Here is a 26,906-nt window from a genome sequence, read left to right on the forward strand (position 1 = left end):
TGCTCTTAAGTAAATAAATAAATAAATAAATAATTTTATTTTTTTTTAAATGAGAATTTGTAAGCCCAGAATCTTCTGGAGAACTATAACTGAAATGCAACTAAAATGGGAACCAAGCCACTAATAAGTTTGATGATTCTGAACTGATCTCCATTACAAGTGGATGGGAAATAGCATTGGAAAATAGTCCTCATAATACATAAAATAAGTATTTCCAGAGAAATGTCCTCCTATCTGTTCTCTGATAAGTTCTGCTGAATGTATCCTAATTGACAGATCTCATTTGTCTTAAAGCATGATTAATAGCTTAATAGCTACCTCTTCTCTGAGATCTCAAGATCTAGGCCAGTAGAAACCCAGAATTTAAAGAGAGAGAGAAAAAAAAAAAAAAAAGAACAGATAATCATCTGTGACCATCGTATATGTAGGCTATGGATTTACTCCTTGTAGTTCCACAGCAATCAGACTGTCATTTCTGAAAATTTCAATCTCAGTGTAGTGAGCCATATTCCTGGGGACAGTGGTTTGCACTCTTGTTTTCTTGCCCTTCTCATTAGAAGGAATGCATGGATTTTGTGCATGGAGATTATGTAAATTGATTGTGTAAATCCCTGAGACTTTTCTCTGTGAAAAAGATGACATTCATTTGTGCTGTTTACCTTCCAGTCTGCTATTTTCCTCTAGGTTCTAAATCTAACCTGCAAGATTTTTTTAAAAGTGTGAAGATAACACCCCATTGAAAGAATGTGATAATAGGGCTGTAGGGCTTGTTTTCATCCAGAGTACTAATCCTGTTAACACACAGTTTAAAGGTTTGTGGAAAGTTTGTAAAATGCAAGGACTATGAATCTATAGACTGTGTTTTTCATACAGCTCTGGGTTGTTTTTCAGTGAACAGAGAGACAAAAAAAGGATGCATCCACTTTTTAACATTCACAGTAGAAAGTGAGTTGCCTGACTGCGGCCCTCCTGTCAAGTAAGAGTCACTGTCAGCTTGTAAATCCAAGCAGGTGATAGTTTTCCTTTGTGAGATGAATATGACATAAAGTTCTGCATCCTCTCTCTTTCAAAAGAAAAAGATAAGTTTCCACAGCAAAAGTGATGCTAAAAGCAGATATCAGGGGAGCAGTGGTGTTGAGGGGAATTGAGACAAAAGAAAAATGACAATGGCTTGCACTGTGCTTTGCTTTTCAGCTGTGAAATTTGGAAGAATGTCCAAAAAGCAGAGGGATAGCTTGTATGCTGAAGTGCAGAAGCACCAGCAGCGATTGCAGGAACAGCGGCAGCAGCAGAGCGGTGAGGCAGAAGCCCTTGCCAGGGTTTACAGCAACAGCATCAGCAACGGCTTGGGCAATCTGAACAACGAAACGGGCAGCACCTATTCAAATGGGCACGTCATCGACCTGCCAAAGTCTGAGGGTTATTACAACGTGGATTCTGCCCAGCCTTCTCCAGATCAGTCTGGCTTAGACATGACTGGAATCAAACAGATAAAGCAGGAACCTATCTATGACCTCACCTCTGTACCAAACTTGTTTACCTATAGCTCTTTCAACAATGGGCAGTTAGCTCCGGGGATATCCATGACTGAAATAGGTAAGGAAAATTATTATTTCTCAATTGTGATGTGTAAATGTAAACTAGATTATAATATTGTCTTTATTAAAATATTATATAAGCATTCTATATGTAGTCATACAGTAATTAACTGTTCACAGTCATATACATGTGTGCACACATACAGGGACCAAAGGAAAGAAAATCAGTCTGACAGTAATTGACACAACATAGAGTCAGTTCTGTTTTAAATAATCTCTGCATATTATTCCATTTCTTAAACTAAGCAGTTTATGTTCCCATTTATGAAATGGGAGCACCAAAGTAGATGATGAATCAATCAGAACCAAGTGATAATTAGTAGTATGGCACTTGCTTCAAATGAGATCATCACTAGGAAGCTTAAATGATGTCCTCAGATAGCCAGCCATATTCTAGTCAATACTCAGAATCCCCATATCAGCTAATTTATTATCAAAAAGAACCATTTCCCTACTTCTGCTGTGTGGGTGTACATGAACAATCTGTCTAATCTCATGAGGTGCACAAACTCAGCCAGGGTGAAGGTAGTTGTGAGGCTATCTCCACTTCTCTGCTTGAATGCTTTGGAGAAGCATCTGCCCTTCGTTTCTTCTTTGAAAAGATGCAAAGAGACGTTTCTGTTAGATAATACAGTTTGAAAGACTATATGTGATTCTTCTGTAAGAAGGAAAAAAGATGAAAAGGTGTTCAAGAGCACTCATAGCAGAAGAATTAATGTCACACCATAGAGCTCTGACCTGGCCTTACTGCCTCGTGAATGTATGCTAAGATGTTTAAAGGTATACATGTAGTCAGACTTACAATTAGCCCTGGAGATCTGACACATCACTGTGCCCATGTTGTATCCCTGTGGCATGTTCTAGGTCACGTTTGGTTTAGGCTGTCCAATAAAGACCTATACCCACAGAGTAGTAGTACAGAGGATTAGTGGAACATTTTCTTCACCTTCCTTTTTATCTCTTCTGGTTATATGAATAGTACTCAAAAGGGACTTGTACTAGTCTCAGTACTGGAACAGTGGTTAACAGAACAAGGAACCAACTGAGGAACAGTTTCAACACTTAAGGGCAGTGTTCCCAGAGATACCCAAGATGATATCAGAAATACAACCATTCTGATAATCTATGATTTAGTGTTTACACTTATTTATAGAAGCTCAACAAAGAAAATATGGCCTTTGGACTACATCTTTAGTTACCAAAGGATTCCACAGAAGTCAATGGTATCTTCTGACTTATGAAGGTTCAGAGAAGCATTTAACATTTGCTTCTTTCTGGATCACATAGAAACGATGCTTCGCTCTTAAATTTGCACCCAGATTTTTGCTTTCCTAGGTCTAAAACTGACTACTCTGTACCTCAGACCACATTTACCAGCCTTTCATCTTCCAAATCAGCAAAAGCGTTCCACTTCTTAAGCACAGAAAGTGGGGAAAAGCCCTGAGCATAAAGAGTAAAACAGGACAAAGGGTCTGTCTCTGAGCCAACAGCAGAAGTGAGGTGCTGGGATTTACCTCTCAATCATTTAAAAGGGAAAACTGGGCTCCTCTATAGCTAGGATTTTACCAAGTTCTGCTTTTATGTCACTTAAGGTACCTGCAACACAGAGGTAAGGATATTAGTGAGAGATAATGTAGTATAACAGAGAACTGACACAACCAAAAAAAGTGAAGGAAATGTACCATAAAATACTACGATTAATGTGGAGGTGAATTATTTTTTCCAGGTTTAAAAACAAACAGAAAACATCTCTTGACACTAGAGTGGGTTGTGGAAGCACCTGTATAATTCCAGTCTTTCAGTCAAAGCAGGAAAACTCTGAGCAGAATGGTGCATTGATTTCATATTAAAATGAAAAAATTTCACTGTAGCATTATATCTTACTCACTCTAATGAGACTTAGGAATAATCTCAAATCATGTTAAGTAGAAGTTATGGTCTTAACTGGTAGGTGACATCATAGAGAATGTAGGAGTTGGAAAAGCTGTAAAAGCTGTACTGCATTGTCCTGGTACCTGATAGAAATTTCTTATACTACCCTGCCCGGCTTGGACCGATCAGTTGTTTTAAATATCTAGGTCATATTAGTTGTTTTCCTTACTAAAGACTTTCTACAAAAAAATCTTTCCATCCTTGAGCTCCTTAAAGTTTTTGTAAGCTTTCCAAGTTGCACTTTTTCACAGGCAGCCCAGAATCAAAACAGTCTTTGCAGCTTCTACATCATATGTTAACCAATATTCAGTTCATGTTTTACTCCTTTAGTGTTACTGCTTTGTTTCTCACTTACATTCTTAATGTATGGGTCAGATATTAAGACATCTCTGATTGCACTTGAATCTCTGACTAAGCCAGAATTGCTTTTTCTCTTTCTTATTTTTCTGTCATTTTAAATCCTGTTATATTAGATCTCAGTCCCCGTTAATGTTTTGTGACTTCTCTCAATTTAGAACTATCTACTCATGTAATTAACGTGCTGTAAGCCCTCTCTTCCAGATTATTAATGAAAATGTTAAATGCCTGTAATACAAGCTCTAGCAGGGGTCCCTGCTGCACCTGACTAAATAACTTGCTGCAACTGTGTAAATTACCTCAGCATGTGCTTTTTGCTCACTATACAGCAGTAAGATTCTCTCAAAAATCAAATATCAATTCTTCATTTCTCTGTCAAATTGACTTTGTTATAGAAATAATATTTTCTATGATACTTAGTTTCAGAGGGGATAGAATTGTTTTCTTCATAGAGGCTGGTATGAAGCTATGTTTTAGTTCGAGGAGAAAAACAACACTGATAACACACTGAAGTTTATAGATACTGCTAAGCAGTGTTGCACACAGCCAAGGCCATTCTTAGCAAAGGGCCCAAGCAGCAGGGAGGGAACAGAATTAGGACAGCCAACTCAAACTGGTCAAGGGATATCCCATACCATATGACATCAAGTAGAAGGAGTTCTGAAAGAGGTGGGAGTGCATCTGGCTCTCTTCTGCTGCTCAGAGCTTAGCTAGGCATCATGCAGAGGGTGTTGTTCAATTACTTCTGCACCACTTCTCCCATATTTATATATATATATATATTTGTCGTAATTATTATCCTTTTCCATTCCTCTGTGTTACTGAATAATTTCTTCTCAACCCACTAGTTCCCCTTGGCATTTTTCGATTCTCTCCCCCATCGCACTGGGAAGGGGGGAGTGAGTGAACAACTCTGTGGTGCTCAGCCACCTTCTGACTTAAACAACAACAGGTACTCTACCATATGATTTACGTAACACTTTCTTTTTTTTTCATTTTAATTTTAGAATTCTCCCCCAAATAATCAAAATTATCAGACATAGTTTGATCTTTAACTATTATATGCATTCACTTAAATATAAAAGATCCTTGATTTTCAGTAGACTTAGTAGTATAAATGGAAATTGCTCTTAACAACTTTGAGGTTCAAAACTTTCAAGAGATATTTCAACACATAATCAGAATGGCATGGCAAGCAAAATAGAGCTCATCCTCCTTTGAATGCTTACTTACTAAATACAGTACCAATAAATGGGTGTTAGAGAGTGATGTGCCGACTAGTTAAAGTTATATAGGGTTCCATCAGAGATATGTAGATCTATTATATTCCTTCAATCCTGAATATTCCAGGATATAAATGTACATTATTTGTTCACAGGAGAAGATAATGTCTTGTGTAGAAGAGAAGGCTAAATCTAAGAAAAAGCGGTCTTTCATATACAAAAACTGCCAGAGCCTTGATGGAGAAAAAATTGCTAAAACTAAGATGTTTCCCATTAGGTAGAATTATGCTCAGTCCCAGTCAGTATTCCATTTCCTGATAAAAACAGAAACTCAAAACACCAAGAAATCACTCTGATGCTGGTAAATATCCATACAGGCCTAATAATCATACAGTGAATGGTCCTTTTTCTCCCTGGCCAACTGGAGGTCTGGAAGAAGGCAGAAATTTCTCCTGTTGTGGGAGGAGCTCAAACTCTAGCATCAAATCTGCTCGTGTGTTAAAAGCAAGGATTTTTGTTGTACATGGTACAGCTTTCTCCTCACAGAGAGAGCGGCAGAGGTCAGACTCTGCTCAGGAGCTCTTTAAGAGAAAATGGATCTCTGTTTCCTGACCCTGGTAGTCCCACAGAGGAATGGTAATATTTGCTCCCAAGTGTGAATTTAAATTAGCAGGTATTAAAGGCTTATTTTTAGAGTTGGTCAAATTAAAGACCGTCTTGTTTCAATATATGTGCATAACATTATCTGCTACAGAACTGAGCATCGTGTTCTTCTCACAGAATGTGTGGCTCAGTTCTTGGTCTGCAGAAGTTAATGCAAAGGTTTCCCTGCCTTAGCTGTCATTAAGATTACCAGACTACGATTACTTAAAGTTAGAAAAAAATTAGTAGTGAGCACTGCGGATAAAACAGATGGGTTAAGGGTCCATTTATGTTCAAATTGGAGTGTGCCCTATGTCTGTATGTATTCATGTTGCTGATAAGGTGTCAGAGAGTACAGAGGTCATATATTCAGAGGTCCTGTAACTACAGGAAAAAAAGTATTTTTTATTTATATTTTCATAATATTTCCTCAACATCAGCGGTATTTAAAAGTACCCGGTGGCCTCAAGAGCTTAAATATGTACCAAAACTGACATTAAATAGTAATGCACATAGGCTTGAGCTTCATCTTTCCTATTCCTAGCATGACCCTGTCTGTATCTTAACATGGACATTTAGCTCACCATTATATCCCTGTGGTGGGAACTGGAGCCATCACCTGCCCCTTTTGCCAAAACCTATACTACATACAGCTTTCTTGAACCTTACACTAGCTAGTAAAATATGCAACTATTATGGAGGCTGACTCAGAATATATATGTAAAAGAAAAGCCTCCTTAGTAACTGCAAAAACTGCATATGTAAGCCTTAATTTAGTTGGCTTCATACACTCATCTCAGGACATATAGTCCACAACTTTCTATACTGTAGAGTTCATAAATATTTTCCACTGCCACAATAGCATACTAGCATGAGCTTAGCATTTTTATTCAGAGTTCTGCCTTGAAAGATCTTCATGGAAATATTCTCAACTCCTTCGATGGTATAATTGCAAGCTGGTCCCACACAATTATTCTTTATGTAGTAACTTTTCCATTTTCTTAGAAGAAAGTGATTTAATTTTCTGTTCCTACATTGTTAATGGATGCCCATACCAATGTACGTGGCATATGCAATATACAAACCAGCATTAGACTGATCTCTTAAGAAGTGTGCTGTGCCTCGTTGTGGATGGCTGCAAAAGCACTTCCCCAAGAGTGATAGCTGTTGAGTTTTCTTTGTTTTTTGTTGTTGTTGTTTTGTTCTTTCTTTGATTCTTTAACTCCCTTCTCTATATCTCCAGCTCTTGTTTTCTGTGCTAAATCAAATATTAATGGACAGCTTACAGAACATACTTTCATCATTAGATGTTATTTGAAAGGTTATTGTAGGGGTCAGCTGACCCATATTTAAAACCCATACCTAAGGTGACATAAATAACAGCTATGTTGATGTTCCCTTTTGTCTGTAACTTCAAGGCCATGGCTCACCACACAGTAAAACAGAAATGATGCTTGTGTAACCATAGTGCTCTATAATATTTCCTCATCTCTTTTTCTAAGCCACAGTTTAATATCCTCTCTACGAAGCTGACAGTCAAATTTTGCAGGGCAGATGTTCACAGCAAGAATAGAAGCCTTGCAGCTGTGTTTCAGCAGAGCAATGTTGCCATCTAGTGAAGAATTGGAAATGTGTAGCATGTGCTTTTTGCACAGATACCCTTAGGGCACTATTTCTAACCATCATTACCTATTTAAAGGTGACAATTGGAATAAATTAATATTTCAGTTCTGTGTTTCAGTTCATGTATAAAAACTTAGAATCATTATTCTGTTATTTTTATAAATAATTAATTTATTAATTCTCCTTTTTGTACACAAGAGGAAAACTGAGAATTGCAATATTTAAAACTTATTTGACAGTTTAGCTCAGTTAGGAAACATATCCACTTCACCAAAAATGGACAGAAAAGTGGAGGAATAAATTAGAGTATTACAATGCTGAAACAATCCAGCTTGAGCTGATGTTTAAGTGAAGACAGTTTTTTGTAACTGCAGATTGTGATTTTAACCACTTCTTTAGAAATAGATTTAGCTACTAAAATGTCTGTATAGTTTGGCAGAAACATTGCAAAAAAATGTGCAATTTTTGTAACTTTGTATAATTTTCCATTTTTTTTCTCACCTCCAGAATAGTAATCTTTATTTGTAAACGTACATATTTACTGAAAGAAATTTACAGATCAGAACCAGACTAATTACAGGTCTACATACAGGTTTTACTGACTTTACTTTGCCCAACCCAACAGTTTAAATAATCCACATGTTCATAAATACATGATTATGTTGCTATATTTAACTAAATGTGTGCTTTAGCACTTACTGGCTTAAGAAGACTTAGAGAGGGCAGAGTTTGTGTTATAACTCTTGATTTAGATTCAGAAAATAAAGACTGCTTTCTAGAAGTTATTGTATTTAAGCACCAGATTTTCCACCCTGTGATTTTCAAGTGCCTATCCACTGTCTCACAGTATCTACAGTGGACTTTGGATGGTCTCATATTGATTCTGGCAGTTCTCCTCAACTATATTCAATGCAAATTGCAGCAGTCTAATAAGGAAGATGCAGTGTGTCTTCTTAACTATGTCTAGTTAAAATTTATACAATTGAGCAATTCATCTAAAACTATTTGAAGATGCAACAGATACTCTAAAAGAAGAGTGTGTTTCCTATGAGTTGTAAAATTTTCTGGATATTTTTGAACAGAATTTGACTTTTCTTTCAATTACATAAATTCATATGTCAATTGCCAGCCAACTAATAAAACTTCATCAGTTTTATCCAGATTAGTCAATGGAGCTTGATCACACTACAAACTGCAGTATAGATGTTACAGGAAATGTGATTTTAGGTATTGTCCTTTATGCTTAATGTGATAAGTGTTGCAAGTAGGAATGTATTTAGGAGTTCTTTTCACAGAGAGGAAAATAATTCTCTTTTGCATATTATGCATCAAGAAATGGAAAATTTCAACTGACTGTGTTTTTCTGCAGCACCCAGGACAATGTGGTCCATATGGTTATGACTGCTGGAAAAGTATAAATCACTGAATCAAATATTTAATTAGCAAATTTACATGATATCTTTTGTCCAAGGTTGAGCATGGAAAACATTTTCGGATCTTTATTCTATTTATTCTATTCTTGCTTTTGGTCATATTTCTGAAGTGTGATAATATATTTATTTAAAGTGGGAATATTTCAAATATATTAAAGCAAGTACATAGAATTCCTCTTTTTTTTCAGAAGACATATTTTTTTTACATAAGCAAACTTGACAGAGTGTATTCATTTCATTGGAGATCCAAAAGACAGTTAGAAAGCAACCATTTCTAGCAGTCAAAATATGTAAAATACCATATCATGCATCCCATATATTACCATACATCATGATATTCTTTTCAGAAATAGCACTGTACTGTGAATCTGATCATATTATAAACTGTACACAAAGATGAACGTAAAGCCAGTGGTATAATGAGTACTGAGGCAAGCTAGTGCTGTCAGGTGTAGGAATGTCTGTTCAGCACATTCCCTATCGGATGCTTCAACACAGTAATGTCAGTAGCAAAAGAAATTATACCTGCCCTTCTGTGAGAAACTCTCGAAAAGGCAAGAACACAGGTGCCAGTGTACAGAGGGTATGGGGCATGTGACAGACTTTGTCTAACGAGGCTGTGAGGCAGCAAACACAGCACTGCAGATGAGAATCAGCAGGACAAAGCACTGATGATTTAGGAATCACTGCAGTATACAGAAGGAGAATGCTATCTCAAAAACCCATATGTGTTGAATTATTAGTGATGCTTACTGCCTCATCTGAGCAACCTCTTTACCCCAGTCTGAATGCTACCTTCTCCTTAGTGTTTCTGCATGTAGTGTTTTCTTATACTGTCATACTGTCAGTATGAATGCTTACTCTGTGCTTTCTGAGAGCTTAATCTGGGGTTCCATACTGTGTTTCTTTGTCAACCTGTACAATATTTTTCAACTGTTCTCTAACTTTCAGCCACAAGGAAGCCAATAAAAACATGGCTTTAACTTTTTTTTTTCCTGTATCCCAATATGCATGCAGCATCTTAGCTATGACCTCCTATTGCCGTGCTTCTCTTCCGCACACCACGTGCCTTCTGCGCGATAGATTTAATTGCTCACCTCACGTGTTTCACTATTTTCCCTTTTACAGTAAAGAAAGCCTTTTATGTAGTTTATGATTTTGTTCCCAGCTAGGTAGAGAGCAGTGCCTTTTTTTAGTCTATACATTTCTGATATTTCACTTCAAAGAACAACAACAATATTTTTGTACAGGACTGGAAATGTATAGGGAAAAGATTGGAATGAATCATGGGAGGAGAATATGCATGTGTTTGTGGGAAAATACAATGAAAAAAGATTGAAATTCAGACAAAAAATGGACTTGAATATCAGAATAGTTTTTTTATAGTGAAGTACTTCTGCACAGATGAAAATTACATAAAAATTGGAATAGTTAAAGCAATATATTAATGTACGGAGCACTGTCTTGTGTTCCTTTTTGTGACTGAATGAATTTACTTTTTCTTGATCAGTGAAATTACTAGAATTGCTTACAATAACCAGGTAGCTTCACTTTCTTCTTCTATATGGTACACCACTCTGATCCAATGCAAATGTCTTCAGGAAAATAGAATTGCTGTTGAATGTTTTGTCATTACTCTGTAAATTGTTTTTACCTAGATGATATAAAATTCTTATAAAAATCTGAACATATGCATATTTCATTGAGAAAAGTAGTCCAATGATTGCCTAGCCTCTACCAACATTTTGAAGACTATTAAAAAGCAAATTCTCCCAACTCTAATTTCAGAGTCTTAGCATTCAAACAGTTCCATGCATATGTCTAGGTTTTATGGTGACCAATGTCCACTCTAATAGTGTTTGCTCAAATGTAGTAAATGAAACCATATTCTTATCTTTTAACAACTTCAGATTTAATACTATTGTGAAGTGTTCTTGAAGAAGCTAAGAAGCAGTTCATCTCAACAAATTTGTGATAATTGTATGGTGCCTATAGAGCCCATGCCCTGTAATCTCTAGCCATTGCCTTGGTTTGTGCTTTTGCTGCCAGCTAAATGATTTCTAATTAGTTCAAACTATACATTTTACACTAAATTGGCTGCGACCCAGGAAAAGTATTATTAAGTGGAGACCTTTATGCATTTGTAAATCCTTTAGGATTTAACTGAATTCTTAGTCCATCCTCTAGGTTCCTTTCGATTAGGACTTTATTCAATTTTATTATCATGCATTGTAATTGATTAGACTTTTCTTTTCTTTGCTTTTCTTTGCTTTTCTTTGCTTTTCTTTGCTTTTCTTGCTTTTCTTTTCTTTTCTTTTCTTTTCTTTTCTTTTCTTTTCTTTTCTTTTCTTTTCTTTTCTTTTCTTTTCTTTCTTTTCTTTTCTTTTCTTTTCTTTTCTTTTCTTTTCTTTTCTTTTCTTTTCTTTTCTTTTCTTTTCTTTTCTTTTCTTTTCTTTTCTTTTCTTTTCTTTTCTTTTTTCTTTTTTTGAAAAGCAAATAAAACACTGGTTTATTTGAAGAGAGAGAGAGAGGAAATATGGAATTCACACACATAATATTCCCCTAATGTGCAGTCTGTGTCTGATGCTAAGCATCTGAACAGAAGAGAGGTTTACTCCTGAACCACATTCAAGCTCTTTTAGTCTCATACGACAGTTTTAACGTTTCATTTCAACTTCATAGGCTGCGTACTGAGGGTGTTACAAATTTATTAAATAAATGAGAGCCATGGGAATTAATAGACCAACCAGAATGGTTTTTGGAAAGAAATTCCTTTCTTCCTGCATTATTATGATGTTGAGAAAACAGGACAGATGAAATATGGAGGTTGGTTGTTGGTTGTTGTTTTTTTTTTCCCAGGAAAAACTGCGCTTGTTTTCACACACAAAAAAAAAAAAAAAATCAGTCAGACCATCAGACCATTTAAAGAAAAAAGAATTGGGAACCCATTATTCATGACAGTCACTGTAGGACATATTTTTTCTTCATTGCCTGTATTGCTGCCTCTACTACTGTCTAGTAATTTTTTGAGGAATCTGCATAGTGAAATTAGTTCAAAAAACTTCATATTGAGTAGTCATGATTCTCTCTCACTAGAGCACAGGAAACTGTTGATTTAGTACTAGATTAGCATTATTTTGAGTACTGTAAAATAAATTTTATTTAGAATGCATAGTATAGTTTTGATAGTTTTATGAACTGGTATGCATGCTTATAGCAGCCAGGCAAAGCTGTGATGTTTTTGCAGCATTAATTCAAAGTGGATCCCTGTGAGAGCACAACTTAGAATATAAGCTGAGATGAGCTCTTAGCAGCTCAATTGGATCCTAAGGGTAAGTGGCAAATTAAAAATTCATTATTCATTTTAATTGGGGATGATTATCACTGTTTTAGGAGGCATACTTCAAAGTTCTTCAGTTCCCAGTGCACAAGAAGGGAATGGTGAGAAAAACTAGGATCTCTCATGAGAGAAGAGTGGCAAACGAAGGAATTAAGACCCTATAGGAAGCACACACTGCCAAATCCTGTGGATAATTTCCACATAGCAGGCCAAAATCACAGCTGGTGAATGTTGTGTGCAGTGTTTGGAGTTATTACACTCGTACCCACCAGCATTGAACTTGACCCCAAGCTGGAGTTTTTCTTCAGTGTTGCAGTAGAATATAACCAAATATTACAAGGAAATATTGTCTGAAAAAGGCAAGGCTGACTCATCAGCTGATGATAGACCCCTGCAGGTCTGTGCTAGGCTGATTTATATTATCTAGGTTGCAATGTTCAGTTTTCTGTACGTACTCTGGATTTAAGCGGCTCCTAACACACTGGTGCACCGCATATTTGAGCTATCATAACCTTTGCAGAGCACCTTTTGTGAGGCATCTACTAAAATCTAAAATAAAGAATTTCTATATGTAAGGAAAGAAGGAAGAACTCAGCGGAATAGCTAAAAATGGAAATAGAGAAGGTCATTTGCTGTTCTAGAAACTGTAGAGACATCTTTATGCTACATTTATGCTGTACAGTCTGCGCACTGTTGTTCTTCCCTTACCACAGACACTTTTGGTCCATTCTGCTGATAGAATACGCTGTTCAGTCTTGTTATCCGTCTGATCTTTCTGTCAGGAGAGCACAGTACTTTATCTACTGTGCAACTTTGAAAAAAGGAGCTGTCTCAAAAATTTTCTGACAAGTTTTGGTAAAGGGGTTACTCAGCACGTGACAGAGACAGACAAGGATAGGACGGAAGCTATGGCCAGGATCACATCTATCCCAGAAGGCAGCAACCTGCTGGCCTTTGCAGTCTGGTCGCATATACACTCTCGAGGTGCCTGTTATCCAGCAAATCATGAGGAGACGGGAGGCCTGAAGGGGAAATGGCAAGTGACATGTCTGTAAGAATCCAAAGCTTTGTTGCACTAAAGAAGTTAGGGCTTACTGCTCTGTTGCTTGGCCAGCATTGCAGAATCGTGTGCTTTTCTTCTCCCTTTCTTGTATGGGCTTTAACAGCCTAATTTGCATCCAGCAAACTGCAAAACCACGAGCACATCTGTAGACATTTGTTTTGTTACCAGGCCCCCTTGCATGTTGGACAGTCTTTGATTTACTCACAGTATATGTGTACATCTTTCATTCATGTTTTTGTTGCTCCTAGTTACAAGCTCTGAGACCGTCTTCTCTGACCCATTGCATTTCACAAACCATAGAATTACATGCATAAACAAAATATTTCTTTCTGGAAACCCACAATTATTCTCTGAATTGGAACAAATCTTTTTGACAGATAATCCTTCAGCTTTCTGAAGTATGACTTTCAGCTTCTTCTGGACATCTCCTACTATAAATTTGATTATATTTCACAGTGCTGCATTGCGAAGTCCCCATTAATTCATTGTTGAACACTATTTCTGTGTTTCACTGGGTGCTGCTGGTTTCTACGACACACTGGATAGCAGTACTATTCAACCTACAGCTTCTCAGCCTTTCTTTTTAATTTCAGATTTGTTTTCCTTTTTTTTTTTTTTTTTTTTTCTGATTTGTCTCACTTTCTGTTGCCTCCTTACACTTTCTTACTATAATCTTTGGCAAGGCTTTCGGGAGCAAGCTTTGGCAGCAGAGGCGTGTAATGGAGGTATGACATGCAGCAGATCTGTTAAAAAACACAGGCTGTTGTTGTCAAGATCTTGTCACATGAGAAAAATCTGAGGAATAAAAGGGCTGATGTCTTCTTCATAGTAGGAGTCTATCTCCCAGTGAATACCACTGTCTGCCCAATAATTCTACATCTTTTTGGGCTCCATCAGCAGGAGATAACCTCCGCAGCCTTCCCATGCCCTGCAGCTCACTCTGTCGCAGCATAAGCTGCCCCAGACTCACTGGCTGTCCACTTATTTATTTGAGAAATAACCTGCTTTTTCAATTTTTCTCAAGCACATTTTCCTTCTTCTGCGTCACTTTTGTTCACGGCTTAGTTGAGTTCTGGTGGGGACATCTCTCTCTGGGGATTTGAACTGTGTGCTGTAATTAAATTCTGGTCTCTTCTGTTGTGGTGGAGATTTCTGTGAAAGCAGGACACATTAAATCTCCTGTTCTTATCTGTGCTGGGAAACCAGTCCTACTGGCAGACTTTCCTATAATCCAAGGGATGAAACCATAAAATCAGCTTTCTTTAAAGATCATGGATCTTGTAAGGTACCGCTTCTAATATTTATCATTTTTGTGTGTTCAGAACAGATGCTTATCACACAGACTGTTTTGGTGTTTTTACTTTTCTAAGGAAATTCAGAGGCACTATAAACCAACATCTGAGTTTCTTTTTCACCCCTAAGAATGAATGGGACAATACAGCTAGGATAGTGAGTCTGTGCAGAAAACTAGTAAGATATGTACAGGCCAGAAATGAAAAAATGACTGATCACTCCAACATGTAAGTTCTCTGAGTATTTCTGATTTTTCAATGCCTCATATTGTCTAAAGCCATTAACCATTTGCTTGATTGATGTTGTTTCTAGTGTGCCTTTTTCATTTATAATATGCCTCTCTGAAAGCAAATACTTCCTGCTAGAGATATTTTTGGTTTTTTTGGTTTGTTTTTTTTGTTTTGCTGGGTTTTTTTTTTTTGTTTTTTTTTTTTTGTTGTTGTTGTTTTTTTTTTAATGAATTAGAGCATTCGTTTAAAAATAGTCTGTTTTCCACCAAAAATATCAGGGTAACAATAAACAAAATTACATATAAATAAATAAATAGAATCTTCAAACTTAGAACTAAACTATTTAATGGAAATATTACTGCATCACAGTGCATATTGGAGTTCAGCCACTGGTCATGTTTCCCAACTAGAGTCAGTCTGCCAGGATATTCTGTGCCTTTCAGACTCCCCATGATGTTATGCAGTATTATAGCTGATCCCATTGCATACATAACTCTGATATAATAACAAATAACAGACAAAAGCAGAGAAGGAAACACCAAATGTTTACATACTATGGCAGATAAGTTTTAAAATCATGTAGTTTACAGTTGTGATTATTAGATCTGATGGTATGTTTTCACACAGTTTCATTAATTCCTTTTTGTTTAATTAATTTTTACCAAAAACTTGCAGCAGATGCTCCATGTAAAGGAAACTTTACAAAGTTTTATTCTCACTCTTAATAACAACATTTCTTTATTTTGTTTTTTTCATACAGTGAAAGCTGCAAACCCAATGTAACTTTCAGAAGATGGGTATTGACAACATTTCAATGGGAAATACATGAGGTCACAAGACTGATACTGTCTTTCTAGTCCTTTGCAGCCCATTCAAATAGGATTTCTAGCTAGAGATACATCTCTGCAGCTTCCTGGTGTCAAGAGACCTTTGAAATCTCTGGCTTAAGTTGGTGAAATGAAATGAAAATGAAAATGAAAATGATTTTAAGTCAAGACCTGATGTGCAGAATGACTGTAGTGGAATCTTCTAGCCCATTGAACAGGAGAGACACAGCTACTCCCACTGAACTAAGTTACTTTCTTCCCTCACTGTCCCATTCTTTGATTGAACACAGCTGCCAGCAATGCTTCAGAGCTGCTAGGTCTTCCAGAAATGTGTTATATTTTGTATTCAGAACAGTATCAGTTGCATTCCATCAAAATAGATTCAGATTGGATGTCTTCACATTATTCCCAATTGTTTAGGAGCTTCTCTCTGCATGGAATTTGCAGTGATGTGTGTAGTTTCCAACTATGCGAGTGAAAAGAGCATACAAATCTACAAATGGCGTAACGGTAGACTATGCTCCTTGAGAGTTGCAACTCCCTTTGAGAGTTACATTCTTTGTTCTGTCTGCATTGGATCTTTGCTCACTGGACCCTCTGCAAAGCCAAGATAAGCTTTTCCTTTTACTTTTTCCACCATGTCACCACTGCACATCCCATATATGATATATGTGCATCAAGCACCACTGAGGGGCTAAGCTCAGAGTGTAAGAAGGCAGCCTCCTTACACAAAATAACCAGTATCCTTCACCCCTGAGATGCAGTGTACCCTTTCCATCACATACTCAGCCTTGAGCCTATGGCTCAAGATTTGCAAGTTTTTCTAGCATCTGGTTCCTCTTTGGATGTCAGAATTTGGAGATGTTGCTTGCTGGAATTGCCCAAGGTCTTTTCATGTCTAAATGATTTTTATCATCAGCTCAACATAAGCATAAGCACATAAAGAAAAGGTGTATAGAGCTAAAATGCCATCCCTACAAAACCTTGAAGATTCATGAATTCTCACTCACGTGTTTGATCCTAAGTTAAAACTATTAAAACTATTTTAAATATATCAATGTGTGGGTAGAAGTCTGAAATATGTTTACAAAACAGGGCTTGTTAACTAGTATTTATTTAATTAACCTTTATTCATCCTTAAAAAAAAGAGTAGTTTAAAATTTATCATGTCTTTATTCCAACCTACACCTGTATCTTTAATGTTTTAACTACAAAATACAGTATCTTAACATCATGAGGTAAGACTGGCATCCATTCTTCCACGGTAGAATGTTGGGTAGATTTGTGTAATCACTAATACACACTTTTAGTTGTCTTTACTCCTGAGTCAGTTCTTTCACAGGAAACCTAAGAAAACTGTTAACCTGTGAGAAGTACCTGTAAAGACTGAATAGAGAAGGTATTCTCATTTCTACAAATACCTGGAATTCTTTTGTGCTTTCTTCAGAATCCATCCACTCAGTCTCAGTTTATTAACTGTGACATTAGTACAAACATTTTTCCTTTAAATCATACTCCTGTAACAGCGATTGCAGGCAACTTGTATGTTTACATTCATTTTTCAACTTTCATGGTGCTTTCAAATTCAGATAACATTCAGCCAAAGCAAGATTCATATTGTGGAACTCCAAAGAACCAGATCAACCCATTGTAGGAAAACTGTTGAGGATGTGGATGATGACATTCCTAGTTCTTTATATTTCCTGCACTCAGGCTCAGCTAATGCATTACCAGAGTCCTCTCCTCTTTTGAAGAATATGTCTTCCGATATGTATGCATCTGCCATAAGTGCTTCAGTTCAGTTCTGCTGTCCACTTAGACGTATAGGTCTCAAAGCTCCAAGTTAAGAAATCATCATGTTTCAAATTAAGACATTTCAACTTACTTCCAGTGCTAATGAATTGATGTTAGAAATTTTTTTGTGAAAATCTTTAATCCGCTCAAGTGACTTACAGAGAAAATGTCTTTTTTCAGTACTTCCTGGAGAGGTTTACTGTTAGTCTCAAGGGGATCTCCATCCAGCACACAATGCTTGCTTTTCCCCTTGCATTCCACGCTTCTTGTTCTGCAATTGTACGCAAACCTGTGTTTTCAGAATAACTTTAATGTATCTTAATCATGTGCTGTCAAAGAGTATGAGAGCTGTTCCTCTGTCCTCTAAAACCTAGGCTACCTAGCTGCAGCTTTCACACCTTGCCAGCACTGGTCTCTATGCTAGAGATCACTGAAAAGATTGAAAAATTGATCAGCTAAAACCTAACTGGAGAAAAACTGGATCAGTTTCCTGCTTCTTTGATTTAAGTCACACCAAGGTAATGCAAATGCACGTGTCAGGACTGAGCAGCCAGGTGTGGGCATCTGCGCAGTCTTGGAATAGACAAAAGTGTTCAAGTAATCAGGATGACCGAAAGATAATTATTTAAACACATTAAAAATAATTATTATTTATTTTTAAATCACTTCCAGAATGAAAGAATTAAAATAGTTTCTTGAGATTCATTGTTATTTTCATGTACAGATCTATTGTTTGTCAAGCATCACTTGGCTTTGTATTTGATACTGAAACATCTTACAACAGACAATTTCAGAAATATTTGTGAGAGAGAGATAAAAGAGGGAGAGAAGAAGAGAGAGGGAAAACTAGAAGGTTAAAAGAAAATCTTTCCAATTTTAATGTCTTCAGCATTTTGCTATTGCAAATTACTGTTCACCAAAATGTCTCACACGAGCTCATCTTTCTCCTCAGATCGAATTGCACAGAATATCATTAAATCTCACTTGGAGACATGCCAATATACAATGGAGGAGCTACACCAGCTAGCTTGGCAAACCCACACGTATGAAGAAATTAAGGTTTACCAGAGCAAGGTACAATCCTGTAATATACTTGTTCTGCTCCCTATGGTTAGAAATGTTTAACCATGAATTATTTGACAAGGACAAGCTGGTTAAAGTATTCTTTTAAGTATCTTAGAGGACCCTGGTCAGTGAAAGCAAAGGAGGGATATTTCATAACAAAAAGAAATAGCTTTTCAGCATGTTGGGACATTTGTTAATGTCAAAATATGATCACAGAATCCAGTTTCTACACGTTGTTTGTTACCACAGCTATAAACCTTGTACCGAAATTCTGTTGATTTTAGTGTGATGAGAATTGGATCTTTTCTGTTGTAAGGCTTTTCAAAAAATTATAATAAAAAAACCCTTTGTTATTTTATCATTTTGAAATCTGTTAGAAGCACATTCCTTTCCTATGTAACAGATTTTTTCACTGTGAGCAAGCCAAATATCACCCATAAGCAGTAAATAATGATCAATTTAAAGTACTCCTTAAAGTGAGGTTTTTCAAAAGTGCCTGGAAAAATGGTGTCAGTATAATGAATTTTTGTTCTACCTTTGTAATTCTCAGGTCACATTCAGAATATTTCTTATTGACACCTCTTCAGATGTAGCCCAGTCAACAGAAATCAAGATGTGCTCTTGCACTCTTGTGCCTCCATCACTAGCATTGATTGTACAGTCAGACATCTGTTGAGAGATTATCTGATCGTGCAAGAGACTGAAGAGACTCCTGCTTGTTCTAGGAAAGCTAAGTACAAGCAGAAGTGAAAACATACTGCAGCTTGCAGAGTTACTGCAGCTGATCCAAGGCACATGTTTGCATTTGCACACCTGCATGCTCGAAGAAAATAGTTATCAATGAAATAAAAATTTCCTGTAGTCATTATTCAGCAGTAATTATACTTCAAATATTTTTTAAAGTTTCATACAACTAAAATATTCTGTTTGATGACTCAGTAACGCTGTGCCACTTTCTCCCTAGGAGTGCACTGAGTTGTTTGCATTGTTAGTTCTGCTGTCTCTCTCTCATGCGCAAAAGTCAGCACTGAAATCACATTTTAACACTGGTTGATGCATTCTCCCCCTATGAAGAGGTAATGCCACAGTTTGGACCACTGAGGCAATCAACCTGTGAAAACAGCCTTCTCATGAAAGTTGTCAGGCATCTTGAAAAACAGAGATGCCATTGGTTAAGACATGGTGGGGGGTAAGGGAGTGAGTTAGTCAGAGGACTGTGCCTTCCTGCAAGGCTACCTGAAGTGCTTAGCACATGGATGAACTCACTCGCTTATTGTTTTGCTCTTTCCTCTTGTTTTCCCGGAAGACCAGAGAAGCCCTTTGGCAGCAGTGTGCCATTCAGATCACTCATGCTATCCAGTATGTGGTGGAGTTCGCAAAGCGGATAACAGGCTTTATGGAGCTCTGCCAGAATGACCAAATTCTCCTCCTTAAGTCAGGTAGGTAAACACCAAGCGCTTGAGACTGGTTTAGCTCCCAGTGCTGTAGAAACGTGCTCAGATGTCCCATTCTTTGGGTCATTTTTGTTTTGACACAACCTTACTTTTCAGTCTGTTTCGTTAGCTGCATTAACCCTTCCGTAGTTTTCCCCATTAATCATGTTTCTGTTTTCTGATCCCCTTCTCTCCACAGTCACTTGTAGTTATTAAACATACACACAGAGAGTCATTGCAGCAACTGTAGTCCCCAACCTGACATGTAGTGGAAAGACCCTGTGAATTGAGCAGGTCAAATCAGTCATCTGCCACCCTCTAAATCCCCACTTGTCATTAGTGAATGCTTCTGTGGTCATCTCTAATCTTTTTAACGAGACTACAGAGATACCCTCCAGCCAGTGCACAGGAGGGAAAATCCATGCTGGCGCCAGTTGGTTTTGGACTAAATGAGAGCGGATTACAGCAGCGTGCTGCAGCCATGCTCTCTGTGCGTGCCTAGGTGTGCATGTGCATGTTTAAGGGCAAGGTGGAAAAGGGTTTCCTTCCCTGACATGGGACGCAGTAATTTCTGTCCTTTATAGGAAGCATGACAACATTTATTGTGATTATGCAATAATTCTGCTAAACTCAGTAGGGCTAAATGGCATGACCAAGCGAGCCACTGCTGGTAATTGACTGCATTCACCCTGTCATATCAGTTTCTTGCTCTCTCCATGTATAAAAGGTGTGATGCAGTGTGAGGTGACTCATTAAAACATAAGAAGTTCTTCCTGTTTCAAGAGGGAACTGTTCATTTCATTTGAAAGCTGTTGCGTTCCTTGCTCTTGTACACAGTGGTCTGTGGCTTAGAGTGGGACTGAATTGAGGCAGCAGAGCCACAAAGGGCAAGGGATGCAGACAACTCAGGAGTATGTAGGCAGACAGTCACAGGATAACATTTTATTTTATTTTACTATCTGTAAGACTTCTGCAAATGCTGATGCATCCCATACAACTTCCTTTGACTAGCAAAAGTAGCAACACAGTTGCTCCTTAAACAAAAGATATAGTCGTATTTGACTATGCTACTGGACAACTCTGGTTAGCTTCAGCATGTATAAATACTTCTTGTTCTATTTTCTGTTTTGCAGTTCATGCTCAGCAGAAGTTAGAAAATCTGGACTTTTCATTCAGAAATGTATCTGCAAAAGAATTCTCAAAGGCAAAATTTCTCTTATAGAAAATTCAGATTTAGTTAGAGACTGCTTAAAATTATTTTTTCTTCATTTTCCCCAAACAGGAAATTCTGTAAATTCTGTAGGAAAAAATAAAGAAAAAAATTAAAAAATTAAATTAAAAAAAGTAAAATAAAATAAGATCTGTTCCTTTGGATCTTCCTCAACCTGAAAGAAAAATAAGGGAAACAAAAGTTTGCAGAATAAAGTATTTTAAAATAACATAATCTGCCCAGGTCTAAATTCAGATTAAGTCCACAGTATCAATTTGCTGCACTGAAGAAAATAAGCCTAAGGAAAAGTTAGTCTGTCTGGACAAGAAAATAACCATTTTCTCTACTTAAATCAGAGATGCATTGTTTCCCATATTCAGTGACAGATTATCTTGATAGCTCAAGAAAGCCTGGGCCTGTAATAATGTGTGGCACTTTTGCTCTTTTTTCTCTCCTGTAGGCTGCTTGGAAGTGGTTTTGGTGAGAATGTGCCGTGCCTTCAACCCACTCAACAATACTGTTCTGTTTGAAGGAAAGTATGGAGGGATGCAGATGTTCAAAGCCTTGGGTATGTTGGTCTTTTTCTTTTCAATCCTTTCTATAAATGTGGGTCCAAATAATGTACAATTATCCTTCTGTTAAAATGTATCCTTCTGTTTAAATGCACTGATGTTCATTTAAAACCCTCAGTAAATACTGAAACCAAAACTTCCAAATCTCTAAACTGGAAAAGGAAAAGTGGCTCCAGTGGCTGCCAGTAATAATAGGTGTTTTTCTCTTAAAAAAAAAAAAAAAAAAAAAAAAAAAAAAAAAAAAGAGCACTATGAGGATTTTATCAGTTTTTTTATGCTGCCATCTAAAGCTTTGATTAAAACACAGTTTATGGTAGAAGCTAAGTGGTTTATCACCACAGATCAGTTATACTTGACATATCAAATTAGTCCCACTAATTGAGTCCTGCAAAAAGCCATTTCATTCCAGCAAAGAGGGGACTAAAATGATGGACTATGACAAAATATATGAAGGAACTTAGTAAATACACTGTTTAGCCTAAAACTTTTAAACTCATTTGGATTTGTGTGTTGAAACAATAGCTTCATTTCTGAACATGATATGAAGTGCTATCTGAAATGTCAATGGCTAAATGGGTGTCTTTTGGCGATCCATGGATGCAGTACATTATTGGCAAATATAGCATGATGCACGCAGAATCAAATTTAAGGATAGTAATTTACTGCAAAAAATTTACCATTAATATACAAATATATTTTCTTCTTGAATAGGAAAGAATAAACATTACACTACCTTGCATGAATAAAAAGTGTTCTTGTGTATTATTCAATGTATTTTGGGCCTTTTCAAACATTTTCTGGAATATGTGTACTGTTAATTAATAAATTTCATATGTGAAAGTTAATTAGGACTGGTTACTCTTCCTTTTTAGCTATAATACTTATTGATAAATAACATTCATTTTCACATTGGGAAAAGAGAACCCCTTTCTAAATCTCTGTGTGCTTTTCGTACAAGTCATGCCCGTAATTCTTGATAATTTTTGTGTTTCACTGCGTGATCTAGTGATAGATGAAATAGCTGGTCTCTAAAGCAAGTGGAGTTTTAATAGCTGACAGACACATGTTTTAAGAACACATACATTTACTCATTTGTTCTTTTTTTTTTTTTTTTTTTGTACAAAACTGTCCACTTTTCCACTTTTCAAGCCAGGTCAGAGAGCTAATAAATTTCTAATTTTGACTTTGTTCTCTGTGGTCCTTAGGTTCTGATGATCTGGTGAATGAAGCATTTGACTTTGCTAAGAATTTATGTTCCTTACAGCTGACTGAGGAGGAGATTGCCTTGTTTTCATCTGCTGTTCTGATATCACCAGGTACTTGTTCCAATCTACCTACTTAAGTAATGCTTTACACTGGAATAAGCAACGCGCATCTGTGTTAAGAAGTGTGATAAGAAATGGAAGAATACCTGCATTACTCAGAAAAGAGTTTCCAGCTCTTTTATTAGAATTTCAGCAGTTACACGTATTAGAAATAGATCCAAAGTGTGATGATCCCATCACAGAAGTTTACAGATAGGCAAAATATGTAACATGCCAGTTATAGATTAAAAAACAATAATAATATTGTCTACCTGAATTGTATACCTGAACTTAACCTACAGGCATGTTATATTTCCGTCAAGGATCATCTCCTTAGCGTCTGTACACTATTTCATGATGCAAGAGAAAGACAGATTGGAAAATGAGAGAGAAATAAGTGCTGAGAGTGAGGGTAATAGACATGGAGCAGGTTCATGCAGACAAGCAGTGCCTTCTGGCATAGCTTCAAAACACAGAGAAAATACGTTGCTCAAGGTGATGCATGTTCCTACTTGGATCCTCAGTGAGCTCAAACCTCACAGCCCCGAGTGGGTTAGGGTGTCTTCAGCTATGAATGGATACTTCTGTGTCAATAAAAACACGAGCAGTAAAAATCTCCATGAAGTTCTGTTTGAATTTAACTCCATTTAAGAGGTAGTAATTTCAGGGGCAAAATGCTCTTCTTCAAGTATTCACATACCACAGATCCACGTAAGCAACCTTAGAGTTTAGTATGAGATTTTAATCTTGACTCAGGGGAGGTAGGCCTCCAGCTCCCACTAAGAGTAACCTTTTGAAAGGTCTTTACGAAAAATCCCACCATTAATTATTTTTCCAGTCTGTTCCACTAAAGACTTCCTCTAGGTCACTTTGCCCTCTCATACATCTGTGGAGGAGATTACATTAGGCAGAATTAGATTAGCACAGATGGTGTCCACATGTTTGTTCTCATCATTAATGACACCTCCAGAAAGAACTCCACTACTAATTTCCCTCTGAAGTGTTCTTGTGGTCACTTGTTTGGAGGTGAAATGGTCAAGACAATGCCTACATATAGCACGAGATTGGGTGCTCCAGAGGGACCCTCCAGAGTGCTTCCATTGCCACATATGTTCCTCAGCCACAACCCATTTGTGCACAGAAGTGAAAACTGCCTGTGAAACACCTCCCAGGATCCCTGATTTCTCCTGAGACAGGAGACTCACAGTGCCCTGACAGGCCCCTCTCAATCAGCCCTTTTCTACACAGAAAAGACCAAACCATGATGGAGATGTACAGCATCTGTACATGTTTGGCATTAGTGACCCATCTGACTCTGCACAAAGCTAAAGACAACTTGGGAATTCTGGGGCAACCTAGACTGTGAAGTTCTTGAGCAACATGCTAAGAACCAAGCAACAGAGAAGAATGATAGAATCCTTACAAGCAAGATTTATGTTTTTCTTTTTTTAATATCTATTTGTTTCCTGAAGAGAAACAGAAGCAGTTAAATTATTTCAGTGACTTACATGCACTTTATTTCAGATTAAGACATCTCATCTGTAGGGAGAAAGAAAAATATTCAGATATGTGATTTCTAGCCAAGTTAAAAAGAAGCAATATTTCTGTTACCCAGGTAGTCTAGGCAACAAAAAAAAATTATAGCCCAACTTAACAAAATCTGGTCACAGTAATATATTCCATCTCTGAATGTCCTATCCCTTAGACCTGGACAGAGCCTATTCAAATAATGAAAAGTTTCCTATTGATTTTAATGGATTGCTTTAATGGATTTTTGATCAAGTCATTAATGAAGTGCACTTAGTGTCAATGGTTTGCGGGCTGGTTCGGCCCAGTTCTGTGACTGGTGGGGCAGAGGGATTTCGCAAAATCTGTGCCTCCAGAAAAAGGGAACAGGGGACTCCAGAATAATTAAAAACAGTGGCAACGATCTGAAGAGAAATAAACTAATTTACTGAATATAGTATTGGAATGCAAGATAACACGCCATAATACAATATAATTAGAATTGAAGATAATAAATCAAATATAATGAGAAAATGTCCAAAAGGTGGATAGGCCTCATCATAACACTGAGGTGAGATGTGCAGTCTGGTTGAGCAGCAGGGAGATGGGGGGAGAGCCGAAGAAAAAGAGCGGACGAAAAAGAGCATCAGGCGACCTTGCCAGGAGTTCTATCTCCTCTCTGTGACCGCAGAGTCCCCTGGGAAATGTAGCTCCTCTTCTGGACAGGTACTCTAACTTGAGCATTAACAGTTAAACTCTCGGTGCCCCATGTGATGTTATGATGTGGAATACCAAAAACCAAAAATCACAAAACCATGACACTTAGCTACAAGTAGACAATTGATGGAAACTAAAGTTCTGAGCTTTGCAGTTCTTCATGTGTCTTTCAGCAAAGCAGCAAAATCTCTTGCACATCTGCAGCTGTACTAAGTGCTTGAAAAAGCTAGAAAATCAGCACTGGCTTTAAGCCAGCTGTATTGCAAGCATGTGTTGTATAAGCTTCTCCACTAACTCTAGTAATGCATTTCAGTCATGATATACATCAGCCGTGATGCAGCACTTCAAAGATGAGTGTGTCTTGAATAGCAAACTCTGCTAAGATACATAGAAGTGATTCCAAGTTTTTTCACCATTATTTAGGTTGAAAGTTAAAGCTGGTGATACTAGAAGAAATACTTCAATGTCCAATGTCTTTCTTTCATGTCCAAGTTGTTTTTCCCTGCTTGCTAGCAAGAGGACACTGAATATCTCTTATTCCTTTAGCCAAAAACCAAATGTGAAAGTGCTTAATGTATGCTGACTACTTCTTCCTGTAGTCTGCAAGCACGAGTATTGTTGGACATGTGAGAAGCAATAAGACAGAATAGACTGAAGAATCATAACCTTGAAAGAAGGCAACCTATCTTCCTTTAAAAAACTGCCAATTTGTGTCACGCAAATAAACCCCATTTCAGCTGGTCTAAGTCTGTGAATGGCAAGGGAAGGCAGTGCAAATTGTAATGACATTAAAAGCTGTCACTTATTTCCTTTCAAAAATAATAAAGAACTAATATGAAGAAATAATCAGTTTCCCTCTGCACTAGATGTTCTGGTTTCTTCACAGTAAAGTGTTTCATCTTGTGAACATATATAAAGCTGAAAAAAAGAAGCACTGGTTCTGAGAATAAGCTGCATCTGTTCTTCAACTCATTAATTTAGGGACATAGCCACTCTCTTTGGGAAGCACTCGTATTCATGCTTTTCTTCTACAGAAGCCACTGCTCTGAAAGGTGATTATTGTGCTCTTAATGTCAGCATTTACAGGGAACAGAGCAATATCTGCAGGAGTGGGCTGACCTGAACATCTATTAACACAACAGTTTAGGTTCTGAAACCAAGCTTGAGGCCCATTTTCCATCTGACTAATTGCACAAATCCAGATTTTGTACTTTAAGGTTATCAGAGGTGATTCTTTCACTTGATTTCTGATTCTAAGCTTAATGATGTAGAATGGCTCTTCACTTGCATACATGTTGGAAATGGGTAGTAAGACATTAACCCTGCTAGTATCTTTTCTGAAAATCTTGCTGAACACCTTTCCTTATGTCTTTTACCCTCTTCTACACTCTTTTCTTGCCTAGTGGCTAGTGCACTCTGCCAAGATAGAAGAGTCAAAACCTAAAGGAAAATAGTAGATCTGAACCAGTTTTCCAATCCTGTATGGGTAGCCACTGATCTATTGACTTTTTCCTACACTTTCGTGAATATAATCAGAGGTATGTGGAACGTCCAAACAAATTTGCAGATGGTGATCAAGTGGTAGGAACTACATTTTGGGAGACAGACTTAATATTCATAGTAAAAGTTTCACCTAGCCCACACTGTGATTTCAAGAACTCTTGCATTATTTACAGCATACTCCATGACAGCAAGTGATGAAACCTGTGTTCCCATAGCCTCAGTCTATTTTTAAGCTCATCTT

At 37.2% G+C, this 26,906-nt stretch overlaps 1 protein-coding gene across 1 annotated transcript in view; it reads left to right on the forward strand.

The window, feature by feature from the left end:
• The window catches only part of RORB (RAR related orphan receptor B), a 138,054-nt gene that overhangs the window by 104,956 nt on the left and 6,192 nt on the right, over positions 1–26,906 (forward strand). Inside the window, exons 4-8 of the mRNA XM_048931948.1 lie at positions 1,195–1,596; positions 18,308–18,429; positions 19,727–19,859; positions 21,524–21,631; positions 22,841–22,951. Of these exons, the coding sequence (XP_048787905.1) occupies positions 1,195–1,596; positions 18,308–18,429; positions 19,727–19,859; positions 21,524–21,631; positions 22,841–22,951 (876 nt within the window). The remainder of the gene's footprint in view (positions 1–1,194; positions 1,597–18,307; positions 18,430–19,726; positions 19,860–21,523; positions 21,632–22,840; positions 22,952–26,906) is intronic.

Source organism: Lagopus muta, chromosome Z (assembly GCF_023343835.1).
Source record: "Lagopus muta isolate bLagMut1 chromosome Z, bLagMut1 primary, whole genome shotgun sequence".
NCBI classification, from domain to species: Eukaryota; Metazoa; Chordata; class Aves; order Galliformes; family Phasianidae; genus Lagopus; species Lagopus muta.